Source organism: Gigantopelta aegis, chromosome 11 (genome assembly GCF_016097555.1).
Source record: "Gigantopelta aegis isolate Gae_Host chromosome 11, Gae_host_genome, whole genome shotgun sequence".
Taxonomy (NCBI): Eukaryota; Metazoa; Mollusca; class Gastropoda; order Neomphalida; family Peltospiridae; genus Gigantopelta; species Gigantopelta aegis.
In genome coordinates, this window is record NC_054709.1 from 1,891,336 (window position 1) to 1,911,455 (window position 20,120).

Sequence of the window (20,120 nt, forward strand, 5' to 3'; positions counted from 1 at the left end):
ATGTTTCCTATTCGGAATACTGCAGCCAATTACGATTTTTCACGATGTCTCACAGAATCGGCCAAGGAGTTCCGAGTGGCAAACAAACCCACGTGATTTCGACTGATTGACTGATGCTTCAGATAACGACAGTTTAAAAGCGATTGAGGGCAAGGAAACTGCACATTATTATGGGACACACTGGCCGTTTAGTGTAAAAATGTTAGTCGTCTGATGGGCAACTAGTATCATAGAATTAAGTTGCCCGACTGTAAAAATTGAGCGCTGTGTATGTGTGTGTGTGTGTGTGTATATATATATATATATATATATATATATATATAGAACTAGGTGAATATAATTCTAACTGATTGTGTAATTGAAAGTTGATTGGTTGGTGCCCACCGATTATAACGGATGATAGATGATAACGTTTTGACTGATTCCCAACACACTAGCATCTTGTCTTAATCATCTGTAGGGGTGGGGCGTAATCCAGTGGTAGAGTGCTTGCTTCATACACGATCGGTTTAGGATCAATCCCTGTTGGTGAGCCTGCATGTTGGGCTATTTCCAAAGGCAGTGGCATGTTCTATCCAGTCTGGGAATGGTACATATAAAACATCCCTTGCTACTAATGGAGAAATGTGACAGATATTCTCTCTAAGACTATGTCAAAATTACCAAATGTTTGACATCCAATAGCCGATGATTAATAAATCAGTGTGTAAAACAAAACAAACTTTAACTTTATTCCAGGGGTGCACAAATGTGAAATTGTGATAGTTGCCCGGTGGGCAACCAGTAGCTGAAGTTTGGTTGCCCAACACCATCTCTTGGTTGCCCATATACTAGTATTTCATAAAAAGTTTTATGAATATAATTTTGAACTGTCTTTAAAATGAAACTGAAATTTAAAATGTTTTTATTATTATCATTACTTATCAGTTTAGTTTTATTTCTTTTTTAACATTATTTATCTACAGCTCATCTGCGCTTAGGCTGAAAAAAAGTTTGTTTTGTTTAACGACATCACTGGAGCACATTGATTAATTAATCATCGGCTATTGGATGTCAAATATTTGGTAATTCTGACTTGTAGTTATCAGAGGAAACCCGCTACATTTTTCCTAATACAGCAAGGGATCTTTTATATGCACTTTCCCACAGACAGGAAGGCACATACCACAGCCTTTGTCCGGTTATTGTGCACTGGCTGGAATGAGAAAAAACCCAATCAGCTGAATAGATCCACAGAGGCGGTTCGATCTCGCTTGGGCTGTCACAGTCATAATACTTTGATGAACTCAGGGCTCACCCAGGATTAAAAATACCTGTAGCCAAAAAATTTGCCAAATGGGATTTTTATTTGCCATAATGAAAATGTTTTAGCCAAAATTGTTTTGTGTAGTACTGTATAGAGTATTTATATATGAATATGAAAATGCATCTTTTTCAGCTAATTATGTACAAACTGGAATAGGCCTACATCTGAATAACAAAATTACCCCCTGATCAAAATCAAAGACAGCAATGGGGGTAGAGGCAGTTAATATATTACTTTGAATTTTCAGTGGGTGAGGGGAGATATGTAGTTGGAAGCTAATGCTCTCTACAAACACACCCCAAATTCTAAGGCCTATAGCATTAATACAAATCTGAGAGCCAATACTCTTCTTTTTTAAACAGTGCTCATTATTTCTGTAAAATAGCAATCTTTATTTTGGTTTGAACTGCTTTTAATTGTATTTTAAAGTAACCCATCTATTCCACACCCCAACAATTTCGTAATTTGTGCCATTTTGTTCATTTCCGCATCGTATTAAATGCTTGTTGTTGATTTCAGCTTATAAAATACGTAGCCTAAGAATGCTGACTTCACGTTATACAACTATCCATTTACGTCGAAAGGTTTTGATTATAAAGATAATGAATTCAAATTTTACGGTCTTTTTAAAATCTAGCTAACTTTTGAGATGTCACCTCACAGTCAACAAATTTATATATTTTATCTAACAAATACCATGATTATTTTTAACTGATTGTATGTTTAACCAGAATTTGTATAAATACTGCATGTTCCTTTCCCGCGGTCGCAAAATGCATGAGTGCGAAATTAACAAAGACAACGGAAATAAACAAACGAAACAGCAATTAAGTATTCATTGATGCGAACAACTATTTGGTGGTGGGTTTTTTCTCACAAATTTACATCAAGATTTATTGTTTAATGTCTGCAACAATATCTTTTGACACGTGCAACAGTCTCGGCTGACTGTCAAGCGTGACCTATATGCACACTGAAAACAGCCAACGAACGTTTTTCAAACGTTAGCAAACTATGTGATTGGTTCCCAACGTGGACATTGGGTTTAACGTGAAGCACATAAACCAGTTTAGTGGACGTTTTTGTTTTGCTCGGTCTAGCTGAACTCGGCCCTAGCCTACTTGTCTTTGGCCCTGAACTAGCATGTGTATTGAAACTGACACGCAATTTCGGTCTGTTTTTATTACTTTGGCTCAAAAACTTTACAGAGTTAAAATAACACGCTACAGATTTTTCAGACTTTTCTTGCATACATGTTGCCGTTAAAATTAATAACTGTGATTATTAAAATAAGCAAACATTGTTATGCTGAATTCTTGATGACACTGCTTCCCGTTACCAGTCGCGAGATCCCTGTTAATATTTTGTATTATTATTATATGTTAGGTGTCGGATAGATTATGTAACCGATTGTTCACATCGGAAGATAGAAAATGGCTTGGCCAAAAGTTTCGATACTTTTGAATTGCCCGTGACTGTCCGAGTGTCGTAAAATTTTGTTTTTCATTTTACTTGTTTTATGATTTTCTTGGTTGCCCATCGGGCAACTGTTTGACAAAGAATGGTTGCCCGCAACATATTTTGGTTGTCCCGGGCGTGCGGACAACCGATTTGTGCACCCCTGTTATTCATTTGCAAATTGTTGTTGAAAATCAAATACTGTGTGCGCGCTATTACAATGTTGTTTGTATTCACATAATTTTCATACATAATTTCTTAATGACAAAAAAGAATACCACCACCACCACCACCACCACACCACACACCACCACCACACCACCCCCAAAAAACCCAACCCCCCCAAAAAACAACAATGGCTCAGCTGTTTTGATGAATACATTGTTTACTCTCTATTTTTTCCCAACCAATGTTTTGTGCTGAATAACAACACATTACATCAAGTTAATTATGCAAACCTTATCTTTGGTCATGATTAATATGTAGATGTATTTGTAACAGTAAAAATAACCAAAATGCAGGACCTGTGATAATGTTTATATAATAATAATAATTCTAAGTAAAATCATTCACAATCAACAAGTGGTTCAGATGCTTGTAGTTGAAGGGGAATAACTCCTGTAGCTCTAGATATACATGCTAATGTTAATATCTGATGGAGCATTTAAAACAGATCTGTATGCAGCACATATTAAATAAAACCTATATAAATTCATACATTCTTTCACATTTATATAGTTTATATAGATTAACTAAATACCTTTTATCCTATAACATACCCATAATATCCATGTCATAAACCCATGTGATAATTTAGTGTATTAACCTAGTTAATAATAGTATGCAAATTTTGAAGGTCTCTAGGTAATGTGTTGCTGTGAATGGGTAATTTGCTTAGGTTTTCAAAGATTTAGTTAAAATGTGTGGCGTCAAACTGATTTGTGTTCATCGTGATGACGTCATATTACCGATAGTGGTGACTTTAAAACTGATTTACTAAAAAATTTAATTAAAATATTATTTTAGAAGTGTTATTGTCTAGTTAATCGTTATTTTTCGAGGCTTTGCCGAGACAAATAAGAATTAACATAGAATGTTGATATTTTTCATATTAAAAATACCCATGACGAATCCTCTATTTTATATAATTAGCAATTTTATTCAATATGTAATTATATTCTAAGAAACGTTTTGTTTAATGACACCACTAGAGCACATTGATTTAATAATCATCGGCAAGTGGATGTCAAACATTTGGTAACTGACAATCTTAAGAGAGAAAACCCGCTACATTTTTCTATTAGTAACAACAGATCTTTTATATGCACCATCTCACATACAGGATAGCACTTACCACAGCCTTTGACATACGTCATAGTGCACTGGCTGGAACAAAAATAGCCATTGTCGGGGATTGATCCTACCACCATTCATCAGTTGAGTGCTTTACCACTGGACTGCGTCCCGCTCCAATATTCTAAATAAAGTTGATGAAAAAAAAAAGAGCTAAATTTGGCATAGAGTATTGCAAGGCACAATAATTCACGTAAATCGTTGTGTTCACATTTTGGTTATGCAAATTTAAATTTGCCTGCCTTCCTGTCTGCCAGTTTTGTCTGTTAGTCTTAGTCAGAATGCTGAGCACTCCTAAACGATTTGACTGGTACCATTGACTTATAGCACACTCACAGGTGGGATGTAGCCCAGAAGTAGAGCACTTGCCTGATGCATGATCAGTCTAGGATCAATCCCCGTTGGTGGATCCATTGGCCTATTTCTCATTTCAGCCAGTGCACTATGACTGGTATAACAAAAGGCTGTAGTATGCGCTATCGATCCTGTCTTTGGAATGGTGCATGCAAAAGATCCCTTGCAACTAATGAATAAATGTAGCTGTATGCACTGGTGTAGGAAGCGCATGGTGTGTGTGTGTGTGTGTGTGTGTGTGTGTGTGTGTGTGTGCTCCCTCCCCCACTTTTTGGCACCTTCCTACGCCCGTGATATGTCAAAATTACCAAATGTTCAACATCCATTAGCCAATGATTAATAAATCAATGTGCTCTAGTGGTGTTGTTAAACAAAACAAATTTTAACTTTTTCTGTCTGCCAGTATGTCTGTCTTTCTTAATCTCTGTCTGGTGGCATGTGTTTAGGAGTTTGAGCGCTCCCAAACTGTTAGACTGGTACCATCGACTTCTAACATCACCTTTATCAATCGGTCGACACAAAAACCAGTCTAGCCAATTACTGCAATTGCTAGCCTTGTTGAGCATGCTTCTGGTCTTGATCTTTGACAGTTTGTTTCTCTGTTTACCAATCATTCAGCTGTCTGTCTGTGTCTGTGCGCCTGTCATCCCCTTGTCAATATATCTACACGTGTATGTTAACAGTCTCTTGTTAGGAGGTGAGAATTTGAACTTATACTATAAGTCAGGTAAGGCCAGCGACAGGTGTTGACGGAGTTGTTGGATAACATCGTGTGGATTATCATTCGATAACCCACAATGCACCTGTATGTAAACAGACATAATGTACATTGTCTAATTTTAACATTTAACAACCCACAGGAAAAAAGAGTTAACACTTAACAACCCACGGGGAAAAGGGGTTAACACAACCCACAGGGAAAAGGTGTTAACAACCCACAGGAAAAGGTGTTAACACAACCCACAGGAAAAATGGGTTAACACAACCCACAGGAAAAATGGATTAACAACCCACAGGAAAAGGTGTTAACACAACCCACAGGAAAAAGGGGTTAACACAACCCACAGGAAAAATGGATTAACGCTACCCACAGGAAAAAGGGGTTAACGCTTAACAACACACAGGAAAAAGGTGTTGACACTTAAAAACACACAGGAAAAAGGTGTTGACACTTGACAACACACAGGAAATGAAAGTTGATGCTTAACAACCCACGGTGGAAAAGGGGTTAACTCTTAACAACCCACAAAGGAAAAAAAGAGTTAAATAACAACCAACAGAGGAAAAAGGGGTTAACATGTTTTCGTTGTTATCTGTATGTAAGTTACATGGACACATTATTGTATAAATATAATTTTTTATGTTTCATTAAGTTGGTCAACATGACATACATAAACATATGTAGGAGCTTAAAACAATATATAAAACTGTTTTCACTTTATTTAGTAAACACCATAAACTATGGAGAGACAACAACCTGTCCTAATACTAATAGTAGTAGTACTCCTATCACCACATGTTCACAGCAGAGCTTGTCCTCGTGGTTCCAGGTCAGAGGTCGAAGGTCGGCTGATGCACTGTTTGTCTCAGGTGGTAGGACAATGACAGGTACATCGCAGTGATAATAAACGTGTCCCCAGCATGGATTATTACGGCCACAGCTGACCAACAGACTGGTGAATAATCTCGTACTTCGTGTGTGTGATACGGTCATATATTCAACACTGCTGTGTGTAATATGGCCGTATTAAACACTGCCTGCGTGGTCTTATGAAACACTGCCTCTACTGGTTCCAACAGGATGCTTCTCTATATATTATGTTGATACCAGCTGGTAGGAACGCTGGACAGAGCATGGTAGTCTCTTCGCTGCTAGTAAAAACAATAACCTTCCATTGATATCAACTACGCTCTCTCAGCTAATAATGTGCTTGTCTTAGTTTCACAGTGTTGTAATGCCGGTAGTTATTTTACACATGGAAAAATGGAGTTGTGCTACTCATTTTCTGATCTTGTGTTCGCTTGCAGAAATTTGGTTTCTGCGGATCTGTTATCATGGGGGAAGATGGTGGAAGTGTGCAATGTTTTCGATGAAATTATTGATTCATTAGCGACGTACTTGAAGCAATTTCATTTGTCCACATGACGTATTGGCTAGTTTTTGGAAAGCCTACAGATGGATATTGCGTGTATATGAATATATATATATATATATATATATATATATATATATATATATAGTCAGGTGTAGGGATAAGTTGATTATGTGAGGGATGAATTGTTTATGCGTGCTGTTTCGTTAATGATGTAGGACTGGCATGTATCCACGGAGAGCCTGGGGAAACACATGACTGACGATGTCTGATTATTTCTGCGTCCTGCGAATTAAACACAGCCTACTGTTCAGCCATATCAGTATTATTGCTTGTGTTCACCGATAACTTGACTTTTTAATCGTGGCCTTGTTCTATTGATTGGGTCTGAGGTGGTTGTGTCGCAAGTAGTAAAACATGTTTTCACAGTATTTGCTTCTGTTTGTGGATGGAATATTGTCTATGATTCGTTGTGGGCAGTTGAGCCGGTCAAAACATCTGCAGAACTTGTTTGAGTCATCTTCTTATACGGGTGATTTTGGTTTGGTCATCAGTATATTTCAGTGCACAAGGTTTGGCCATCAATATATTTCTGTATATTTTACAGTGCACAAGGTTTGGTCATCAATATATTTCTCTCTATTTTACAGTGCACGAGGTTTGATCATCAATATATTTCTCTATATTTTACAGTGCACGAGGTTTGGCCATCAGTATATTCCTAAATATTTTGCAGTTCAGGACATTTGTATTTCCAATTCTTTGTCTTTTTCATACATGGCAGTAAAATAGATCTGTATAAATTATTTTTATATAAGTAAATATGCATGCAGGAACTTGGGAAGTATAAAATATATTGTCGTATTGTGTTATTGTATTTTGGAGGTAACAGGTGTTGACGTATGGGTTTCATATTATTTGGTTGGGTTTTATGATCAGGATATAATGATATAATTTAATCAATTGAAAGCTACTGCAGTGTACGTTAGCAGAAAATCAAATGTGTACACACACATGCACACAAGCAAGCACACAAGAACACACATGTATAGTATCATATGTGCACATGTTAATTTTAAATATATGAAAGATGGCCTAGGGGAAACACTAGATTTTGTGTACAAATAGATGTGTCTGAACATATGTACATGTATTTATATTCCATCAGTGTTATGGTAAACCAGCATATCATGTATAATTAAAATGTATAATCAAATTATTAATTAATATCTGCTGCTCTTAAGTTAATGAGATAGAGTAGCCTGAGGGTACGTAATAAAAACTAAGTTGATCATGAATGCCCTAGTAGGTGGTTATGGGGTTGAAATGACCGCATGTTAGACATCAAATAGTCCTCGTTTAAAGTATGCTGTGTATTAAACAGATTTTCTTTTCCTTGTTTTTAACAAGTTAGCAATGTGCCACGACAGTGTACTTGACACGTGTTATTAATACTAAGAATTACCTGTTACAGAGGAATGCTGACAGGTCATTAGTTATAAACTGGGTCACCAGGTGATGATGGTAATTTATTTTTAAGTATATATCAAAATTAGAGCACTCGAGCACCTGAGTTGCTTGCATTGTAAGATCGAATCACTTCAGTGGAACCATTCTCTGATGGTTCCCCCCAGTCCCAGTCAGTGCACCACAACTGGTATATCAAAGGCTGTAGTCTGTGCTATCCTGAACAATAATCCTGTGTCTGGGATGGTATATAAAAAATATCCCATGCTACTAATGGAAAAATGTAGTAGGTTTTCTCTTGGACTATATATATGTTAGAATATCCAAATGTTTGACATCCAATAGCCAATGATGAATAAATCCATGTGCTCTAGTGGTGTCGTTAAACAAAACAAACTTGAACTTTGCGCTCCGCATTTTAATTATATGCAGTTTTTCACAGAGATGTTAGTGCATGGCATGTTCCTTGATATTGCTGCACCTGTTAGCCTCTTGGTACACAATAGTACTATTCACTAAGTACATTTGATTTGACATGGAATGCTTTTATAACAATTATCTATGGTATAGTTTATTAATCATTTTAAAAATCGCTTCATCTTTCACTTCTAAATGTCTATTATATCCCAGCGACTTGATCACTATACCAAAACCACAGGCTTTCTGTCAGAAAATAATTTAAGGTTACGTACTAAAAACAAAATCGATCGTAAGTGACCCAATTAGGTGCTTATGGATTTGAAATGTTTTGAAATTGGTCATTGCATATTGTGCACTTTGCCAAATATTAAACAGCAGTCCTTGTACTATACTTTAAAAAAAAATTAAAAACAAAAATATATCGCTTAATTTTAAAGACTTTTGGACCGTATGTAATTTTACTGTCAATACCCTGTGGCAGAAACCCTGAACCATCGTTTAATTTCTTATTTCTGTTTAACTGACACAGTCGAAGAAAATTCATCAATAACCGACCAGGTCCTGACTCGGTATCTAATTAGAATTATAAACACCTTGCTCGTAGATCTGGCCTGTGACTGGCGTGTTGACCTCTTTAGCTGCCACACTGATGAGAGATTATTCACACAGGTTTTGGCATCATGCCACCAGCTTATGTTAATTAATTTCATTAATTAATCATGTGGTAACGGTGTTGGACAAGAGTCTAGACATTTGTTGTTGTTGGCCCGTCTTGCATTTGTCAGTGAAACATCAAAAGTTATATTGGTGGGATTTTCCCCAACATCTCCCAAGATTTCCTAATCTTTGCCGGGTTATACATACTTTAATATTGTTCTGCATTTGGTGCGTGAAACAACCCTAAACATTGTCCTACATTTGTGGGTGATATATTGCCAGATATAGCCTCAGCTTTTTGTGGTGAGATATTACCAAACATTGTCCTGCATTGGTGGATGACGTATCCCCAGACATTGTCCTGCATTAGTAGGTGAGACATCCTCAAACATTGTCCTACATTGGTGGGTGAGATATCCCCAAATATTTTCCTACATTGGTGGGTGAGACATCTCCATTGTCCTATAGATGGTTGGTGAGACTGTCTTACATTGGTGGGGTGAGACATACCATAATGTATTACATTGGTGTGAGGTAATGCTCAAAGTTTGTCTCTGATATATGTATCTTCAAACAATGTTATAATTTATTGCTCGGCTGAACATTTGAGATTACTTTGATAGGAAATAAATCTAATTTTATCCACACATACTTACTTGTACATAGGTGGGTGACACATAATATTTGAAATTACATTGATAGGAAAGACATTTCATTTTATCCACATACATGTACACAATGGTGGGTGAAACATTTGACATGATCCGAATGCTACTGGTCTTAAACAGTGAATACATAGGGTTGAACATTTACTTTGATCTTGATTTTCAGAATCGGATATAAATGTACAACACTGTTCATTTCAAGTGATAATGACCTGCACTCATGTGAAATGATTACCTCCAAGTTAACGCTATCCCTGCCCTCTCTTGTGTGTCTATATTTAATGTATTACTGTTATAGGTCACGTGATTCACCGTTAAGCTGTATTTCCTATTTCCTCATTTCGCTGCGACCTTCTATTGGATACACGATGACCTGTTAGTCCATGGTGTTAGGACTCACCTGAACATGTGTAGTTGTCTAGCTGTAGTTGTCCATATGTATGTTTCTCACCTGTCACTGTTTGTTAGTCTACTTTGTACCTAAATAGGTGACGTTTTCATGCATTTATGCGTATACATGTAATACGTATATATATATATATATATATATATGCATGTTATGCTTGACTGCAGGTCGTTACGCTTAGCCTGATTTGATTATCGTTCGAAGTGGTTGCTTGTGTCTAAGTCAGTGTCATGGATGTGTATATGTGTTTAGTGTAATGTATATTCATCGTGGTGTTTTCACGTTTTGGATTTACCGAGTTTGACTAGTTTTATGAAGATGAATATACTGATCAGTGACAGATTCTGTGGTTATTGAACTGTGAAACGTTGGGAGCTTTGGGATATTTGATGTTTTATTGTGTTTGTTAAAATAACACCGGTGTAGTTTTTTTTTAACTTGTTAAAGGGACATGCTTAGATCTGTGTATCAGCAAAAGGCCGAAATTACACTGAAATCTCTCACTGACGACTCCAAATTTGATCCATGACTGATTCTGAGGTTATTGGACTGAGACGTGGAATTTTGAGATAGGTGGGGCCGAATTTACAAAGCCTGTTTTTGACTTACACTTGTGTAGCTAAATGTATTTACAATGCTTAAACACCAGTGTTAAAGAAAAACGCAGTTTGTAAATTCGGCCCAACATATCCCAAAGCTCCAGATTTCTCAATCCAATAAAGTTGGAATCTGTCATTGATCAATCTTGGTTTATCAGTGGCAGTTTCCATTTTAAGTGTAAATTATAATTTCTGCCCATAGATGATACCCACGTGTAAGACTAACAGGCTTCATAGATTCGACCGGTGATGTTTTGTGGTGTTTGTTAAAATAAAGTGCCACTGAGGACTTGGGTTAGACCAGTGACAGATTCTTATGTTTGTGGACCATGGAACAGATGTGGCATATATGTGATGTTGTATGTTGGTGTTCAACATAACCCAGGTTTAATGTTTTAACTCATTGTTAAAGAAATTTTTGGGTATGATGATATACAACAGTGAACAGGGGGTATGGGGGGGGGGGGGGGGGCTTCTCCAGAAAGAAAATGGGTTAAGTTAGGGTTAGGGTTAAGAAAATCATACAGTAATTATAAGAGTAATTAATTTTCTGAAAAGGTTAACCTAAAAAAACAAGAAAACATTTTGGGTATGGCGCCGTACCTGTTTTACCCTCTGGCAGAAACCCTGAAGGGACATGCTTAGAACTGTATCATCAAAGGGCAGCAATTATATTGAAAATTTCAGGGCTCGTACTTAAGAATCTTTCTCCCACGGCAATTATTTTTTAAAGAATTGCCATAGGTGAAACAGCCTACCGATGGTAATTTTGAGCATGACAATGGCAATTATTTTTTTAAAGTGACATTTGCAGAAAATAAATATGACTAAAAGGTTATTTTGCTGTATGTAATATTTAAAATGTGAAAATGTTAAATATTGGCAGATTATATACACCAGGTGTATATATTTTGCCATTGTTGAGAAGTTACACCGACGGCACAAAAGTGTCCTCGGAAATGCTCTCTAAATACGGCAATTTATATCTCAACAACGGCAATTGCCGTCATTAAGTTCAAGCCCTGATATTTAAAACTGCCACTGACGACTCAAGAATGATCAGTAGCAGATTCTGAGTGTTTTTGGACTGTGGAACATATCTGGGATACATGATGTTTTATGGAAATTACAGAGAAAACTCAAAATTGCGATCATCAGCGAGTTCACTGGACTGTGGAAGAAAGATCTTGGGATACATGATGTTTTATTATTGTGTTAAGATAATTGTTTTAACGTGTCATTAAAGGGACATTATCTTCCTACACTGACCACTCAAGATTGCTGTTATCATGACAGTATGGATTTATAATACTCTATGATAATCATATTGTTGTTCAGCACAGGTCATTTTAACCTTTCAGGCATGGAATTTGGGGATTTTGTTTTTAGGATTTTGTTAGAATCATAAAAATTATGTATTATACCGTATATTGCCGTGTATTAGCAGACTTTTGAAGTCTAGAAACACTTTCCAAAAGAAGAGAGTCAGCTTATACACGGAGGCAACAAATTGGAGCATAAAATTCCGATCAAAAATATTCCCGACCGTGACTTGCAAATTTTGATCAGACCCGTAGACTTTCACTGATTATTTAACAATAATTTGTGCACAGTATAAATAAAACACCCCATCATGCAATATTATGCAGTTTTTTGTTCTTGAATGCATTATAAGTTTGATGAATAATAATAAAAAATTACTTGTTTTATTGTCATTTCAATGGTAAAAACGTATTCTTTCCAACTGTCCGCCATCTTTGTTTGACCTGTGCTGGGACCAGTCTTTCATATAGCAAATTTAAGATACAAAACGGTATTTTTTCTTCAAACAAGTATTATATTTCTAATATTATTGTTTTGTCGGGAGGGTGCATTAAACTGTAAAGTAATGCCATAAATAAAGCTCATTATTAACATTACCGATTGAAAAAACAACATGAATTTCAGGACAATAAATACTCCCACTATTGTCACATGACCATACCATATACAGTGAACAGCTGCAGTCATGGACCGCATGATCTTTTTGTTTCTGTGTGTGTGATGGGGGATCAAACATGCCTCAATGATTTTACTTTTTGCTGTCCAGTGAATAAATTAATTACTTGTGTGCAGTGATATGTTGTTACAGCTTGAATTATTTATTTTTCTGTTATGCTTTATCAGTTCTAAATTATTTTTCACGGCATGGTAGATGTTAGCATTGCCGCATTGATTGCGATCGCGATTACCGTGTTTGTAATAATTAAAGGGAAAACAAATGTAATGAAAAAGAAAAGCACAAGTCTATTTGTTGACAGTATTATTGAAATCGATACAACATACAGCTGAACAAAAGATGACTTTGGCTTATACACAAGGCCGATGATTTTGTACTAGATATTTAGGGTCAAACTAAGAGGTCGGCTTATCCAAGGAGTCGGCTAATACATGGCAATATACGGTAGATATTTTCAGATTCAAGCGCCGTATATACTGGAGGTCATTTGAAATTCTGGTAAATTAATAGTAATACATTTTTTTATTTTGCTGCATTGGAATTGAATATTGAGATAGTTAAAGCTTTGAAGGTCATTTAAAGGCATTTTGAAAGTTATATTCTGGAGAACATTTAAAATTATAACTATTGTATGTTCTAAAAGTGATTTAAAAGTTGTGTGAAAACTACATGTATGCTGTTTGAGTGGAAGGCTGCAAAATTGTTATTGCACTCTACTAAAGTATTATTAAAAAAATAACCACTTCCTTAAAGCTGTATAATATATTGATTCTTGAATACAGAGCTGTATTTCTTCACTAATGTTTATACCCTTATGTTCATCTGCACAAAACAATCTGAACAATTTCAAAACTAGTTGCACTCTTATCAATGGTAGCTTTTGTTAGGATGATTTGCAAGTAGTTTCAGAATGTTTTAACACATTTGATACAGGTTGTGAATTTAGCCGATTTCCTTGGTTATATGAATCCCAGATTTTGAGTTGGAACCGTAAGATAATGGTACAAATTCCCAATATAACTATGTACATGTAATTCAGGGTTTCTGCCAGAGGGTAAAACGGGTATGGCGCCACAAATATTTTGTAGATGTTTTTTTTTTTTTTTTAAGTTGACCTTTTGACAAAATTAATGGTTGTTATGATTTTTAAAAACCCTAGCCCTAAACCTAACCCATTTTCTTTCTGGGGGAGACACACAAACCCCCCCCCCCCCCCCCCCCCCCCCCCCCCATATACCCCCTATAGATTGTGGTTGCATTCATCACACACATTGTAAATATTCAATTCCATAGCGCCATACCCAAAAATGTCTTTCTGGTAGAAACTCTGTGTATGTATATTATATCATTTCATGGCATCCCACCAAATTAGGGACGGGATGTAGCCCAGTGGTAAAGTGTTTGCTTGATGTGTGGTTGGTCTGGGATCGATCCTTGTCGGTGGGCCTATTGGGCTATTTCTCGCTCCAGCCAATGCATCACGACTGGTATATCAAAGGCCGTGGTATGTGTTATCCTCTCTGTGGGATAGTGCATATAAAAGATCCCTTGCTGTTAATTGAAAAGAGTAGCCCATGAAGTGGTGACAGCAGGTTTCCTCTCAATATCTGGCCCTTAACCATATGTTCGACACCATATAACTGTACATAAAATGTGTTGAGTGCATCGTTAAATAAAACATTTCCTTCCTTCCCACCAAATAAAAAAATATATATATATAAAAAAAAAAAAAAAATTAATAATAATAAAATGAAAAAAAAAAAAAAAAAAAAATCCCCAAATGTATTGCCTGTGATATTTCGTTCTAAGAGTTACATTAAGATATTTCCAGTGTATTCTTCAACCTGTTTGTGTTGACATATTTCCACAACAGTGGTGGTCTTCACAGCAGAGGCAAGTGATGTTGAATCAAAGCCTTGTTTTGTTTGGTCTTGTCTGTCTCTGTGTGTGGTGTATGTGGTGGGGGGGGGGGGGGGGGTCTTCCTCCTGGCAAGTCTGTGTCTGGTTTGCTGTTCAGCTGAGAACATCCCAAGTGCTAGACTACCTGCTGATGTTTGTTTGCAGTCATTGCGGTTAATCAACTGGGTCACAGTGTCTTGTCGGTTTGTCTTTAGGAGGTGTCATCAGGTTGTAATGCTTTTTGTAGGTGCAAATGGCTGATGGCGTTATTTCGATTACGATGTGGGTTTTTTTAGAAGTAGTCTTGTCTGTGTCAGTGGCAATTCGTCTGTTATTTATGCCGTTGATTTTGGATGGTTTTAACTAGGGGTGTCACGATACACTGATACATCTATGTATCACAATACTACAGCTGACGATGTGATACATGATACCCTTGCTTGTGTGCCGATTTATAGTTTGATTTTATATATTGATTCCTATTTTAATTTCGTATAGACTTACAACACCAGTTCGTACCAAGATGTATTTTATCAAAGTTATTTCCTTCAAGGAAAGACTGAAGTGGACAGAATATGTGCCTGCTTATGTCAGTATGCCTGTGATGTGGTATTTACACATTAAAACTGTGTTTAAATCACAGCACCAAAGCTCCAACTTCTTGTTTTGCTGGGAAAACACTGTGAATGAGGTATTGTGATACATATTATTGTATCAGGGTTATGTATCATGATGCGTATTGTATTGTGAAGTAGGTGTATTGTGACATCACTAGTTTTAACTTCCTTTGGACTCTGTTTTGTGCAAAGATACGTGTTTGAATGATCTAATGGTTTGTTGTTCAGATTATCTTACCACTGATGTCTGCAACTACATGACATATATACTGTACAACATTACAAACATCGCATGTGTTCATAGTTTTATCTTTTGAAGCTGCTTTCAGTAAAACAAAAACATTAACTATTTTGATAAATGTAACACATAGTGAAAAATAAATCTGTAAAAGTTTTTAAAAAAATAAAAATAATAAAGTGTTTTTATATAAAGAACAAAAAAATTACTATGACAGTTAAAAAAAAGTGTTTTGTAATATGTGCAATGTTTAAACACTTTGATATTTGGCAACTAATAATTAAGTAAACAGTAGAATAATAAAAAAAATTACGTGTATTACTATTACATAAATTTTTTTTATTTTAATAGTGTGCATACTTTAGATTATTACTATTATTTAGTAAGATTGTATTAACGTAAATTAAAGTAGGGCTAGTGAATTTTAAATTGTGGCTACTAAATTTAAAAAATCACTGACCCTATGGCTTTATAAAAATTCTAGAAGCCCTGTAAATTGACATATTATTCAGTTAAATCTGAATAACAAAACCGTATTTCATTATCACACAATCATCTCTGCACAAGGCAGAGTCAAAAGGATATTAGGCAAAGTGGTGATGGCTTCCACGATTCACTATCAGGTGCTCGTCCTTAGGACTGCAACTTCACTATTTCCCTAGAAAATCCACGTGTTGGAGTTACCAGCAGGCTTACTGCATACATATTGGTTTAGCACTGTTCTGTTTTACTATGGGGTGGAATGTAGTGCATTGATAAAGCATCCGCTTGATGTGAGGTCGTTTTGGGATCGACCCCGTTCGATGGACCCATTGGGCTATTTCTCGCTCCAGCCAATGCACCACGACTGGTATATCAAAGGCCGTGGAATGTGCTATCCTCTCTGGGATGGTGCATGTAAAAGATCCCTTTCTACTAATGGAAAAATGTAGTGGGTTTCCTTTCTAAGATTATATGTCAGAATTACCAAATGTTTGACATCCAGTAGCCGATGATTAATAAATCAGTGTGCTCTAGTGGTGTCTGTTTTACTACAGGTACCTCGATAAACTACAAACAAGTGGGACCAATGTTACTGTTACAAGTGCATTCAGACTTCCTGTGATTCCTGTGATAGTATAGTGTGAAGATGTCTTACACTCGTCCTAGGATGGCAATATTTCTGTGAAACACTACTAACATTCTACACTGACCATGAAGACGAATGAATATTTCAGTCTTGAGGCATTCATTTATTATACAAGTTTGTGGGAACTCTCAGGATTAATAATTATTGAGCCACACTGTGTTGTTGGACTCGTTGAACTTCTTGTTAAGCAGTCTGGAAGTTCCACATTCATTCTTTGAAGTTCATAATCCAGTGTTTTGAAGTTTTAGATCCATTAGTGAAGTTTATAACATTCAGTATTGAATTGTACCTGACACTGTGATGTGTGAGCCTTCATTACTGAAGTTTTAACACCCACATGCAGATTCGAAGTTTAATATGCAGGTTCGAAGTTTAGTATTAGACATGTCATTTGACATCCATTGTTGAAGTTTAACATCCAGTATAATATAGCACCAACTCTCACTGTAGGAGTTGATGTGAGTGTTCATTCTTGAAGTCTAGCATCCAGCAATGAAGTTTATGATGTGAAGCATTTTAGTGATGAACTTCTAACATCCAGATATGGAGTTACCATTCAGTATTGACTTTCACTGTCAGCATTAATGAATGAACGAGCATTCAAGAATTGAAATATAAAACATTCACATTTGAAGTTTTAACATTCCAACTGGACATGTATACGTTGATGTCATCATTCATTTGAGTTTGCATTCTAATTTGGAAGTCCAGCATTCTTTTCAGTTAGCATTCTAATTTGGAAGTTAAGCATTCATTCGAGTTAGCATTCCAGTTGGAAGTCAAGCATTCAGTGTTGAAACCTAGAACTGAGGATGAAACTAAGCATTCCAACTTTAAGAAGTTTAGCATCCATCGTTGAAGTTTAACATTAGTTGTTGACATTGAACATTCCACTGGTAATGGTTTGGTGCTCTGTATTTACTACTGAGGCTGTCTGTTTTTTAAACAGCCAACCTGTAAAAGTGGATATCTACCAGTTTAAGCATCCAACCCTAGCAAGTGGATATCTACCAGTTTAAGCATCCAACCCTAGAAAGTGGATATCTACCTGTTTAAGCATCCAACCCTAGAAAGTGGATATCTACCAGTTTAAGCATCCAACCCTAGAAAGTGGATATCCACCAGTTTAAGCATCCAACCCTAGAAGTGGATATCTACCTGTTTAAGCACCCAACCGTAGAAAGTGGATATCTACAAGTGAAACACTGTTCATGTTTGATGTGAGAATCATCCCCAGACAAGCTGTGCAGCACTGAGAGACGTTTAATTACCTAGGTAACGTAATGCAGTGAATGAGGAAATGCAGTAAGCATGTTTGCAGTACATACATTTGTATCTTGGCTGACATAGTTTGTTCACCACTGATGATACAGAAATCAACATGTACTTTATGGACGTGTGTGTGTGTGTGCATTATATGGGAGAAATGGAATTCAACTGTGATTTGAAATCTCAACTTGGATGACAAAAGCCTTTATTCAAGGATGCACAAGAAAACATGAACAGTAAATCTGTGATTGGTTTATAAATGCAAAAATAGTGATTGTTCATTGAGCTTGTTTGTGATAGCTCAAAACGTATATATAGTGATAGCTCAGTGTATATTAATAATAGCTCAAAAAGTATATTTAGTGACAAGTCGGTGTATATTAGTGATAGCTCAAAGAAAATATTAGAGATAGTTCGGTATGTGATAGCTCAAAGCAAATATCAGTGATAGTTCAGTATGTGATAGCTCAAAGAATGTATGTGATAACTTGAATGTATTGGTGATTGCTTGAAGAATATATCTGAGTATTACTGACGGCTCAGATGGTATATTAGTGATTGTCCAAAGCGTATATGTTAGTGATTGCTCAGAGTCTTAGTGGTTGCTCAAAAAGTATTAGTGATTGCTCAAAATAAACAATGTATCGGTGACTGTTCAGAATCAATACAGATGCTTTAGGGATACTTTTAATCACTGGTCAAAACCTGTTGACTGGATGCTTAAAAAATGTGACCCATCTTTTCTTATGTATGCTGAAAACTATCTTTTCTTATGTTCATTGTGAAAACTGGATTAATATGACATCTTTTCATATATACACTGTGAAAACTGGATTAATATGACCTGTCTTTTCTTATGTACGCTGTGAAAACTGGATTAATATGACCTATCTTTTCTTATGTACGCTGTGAAAACTGGATTAATATGACCTATCTTTTCTTATGTACTGTGAAAACTGGATTAATATGACCTATCTTTTCTTATGTACACTGTGAAAACTGGATTAATATGACCTATCTTTTCTTATGCACACTGTGATGCTGATTCGTAATTGTACTGACTGTGATACTGTGATGAACACACTCTACATTTTCTCATCATAAACTGCTGCTGTTACTTTGTTGATGTATTATATTCTAGACTTGCAATACATGGTATGATGCACTGACTGCATAGGATGAATATTTGCTAACTCGCTCTTGTGTTACAACTGACGATGCAACTTTGTTGAAGTAATATTCTCGATACATAATATGTCGCCGTGACTCTGCTGACTATATATTCACTACCTGTTCTTGTGGTACACTCGACTGTTGAAGTAATATTCTCTACTTGCGATACATGTTATGACGCTGTGACGGAACTGACTATATATTCATGGTGCATGGAGTGATGGATCAACTCCCGCGAATGAGGAGCACGCTGTCCCAGGCCGGAGTTCCCCTCAGTGACAAGATCCTCGAACACGTCCTGGTACTCATACTCAGAATATATATATATATAGTGGAACCCCTCTAAACTGGACACCCTTGGGACTAAGAAAAATGTCCGGTATTAAGAGGGATCCGGTTTAGAGAGGTTTAAGTTCTGTCCTGGTTTTTAAAAAAGGACTCTTTGTAAAAGGTTTTGTTAAAAAATACATACAGTGAAACCTCTCTAAACTGGACACCCTAGGCAGGGCTAGGTCTGGCAATTGCCAAATTCGCCAATTGCGAATTTTGAAAACAATTGGAGAATTTTATTTTGAGTTGGCGAAATAATTTTACTACATTTTATTAGAAAATAATTGGTTTTCTGTCATTTTTGAAGTTTAATACATAATTTGTGTTCACCTAGAGCTAGCCGTGCTAGGGACCAAAACAAATGTTCTCTTTTTAGAGGGAACCTGTTTAAAGAGGTTAAGTTCTCTACTGATTTTTCAAAAGGGATTCTTTGTAAAATGTCTGGTTTCGAACACATCCTAGTACTGATCCTTGTGACCCAGAAAAATTTCCCATTTCAGAGGGATCGGGTTTAAACAGGTTAAGTTCAATATAGATTTTTTAAAAGGGATTATTTGTAAAATGTCCGGTTTTGAGGGACTTCCGCTTTACATAGGGTCCGGTTTTGAGAGGTTTCACTGTATACATGTATGTATGTTTTTCTTCGTAGTCCAGTACAGGTCCTACACGAGGGGACTATATAGGTTTC

General features: G+C 36.3%; 1 protein-coding gene across 8 annotated transcripts in view; it reads left to right on the plus strand.

The window, feature by feature from the left end:
* LOC121385568 (CLIP-associating protein 1-like) overlaps positions 1-20,120 on the plus strand; it is a 222,876-nt gene that overhangs the window by 30,515 nt on the left and 172,241 nt on the right. Inside the window, exon 1 of one of the 8 annotated variants that reach the window (XM_041516298.1) lies at positions 18,398-19,403. The exons of the other annotated variants lie outside the window; for them this stretch is intronic. Coding sequence (XP_041372232.1) covers positions 19,308-19,403 — 96 coding nt within the window. The 5' untranslated portion in view covers positions 18,398-19,307. Of the gene's footprint in view, positions 1-18,397; positions 19,404-20,120 lie in introns of those variants that run through there. 8 annotated transcript variants of the gene reach the window in all.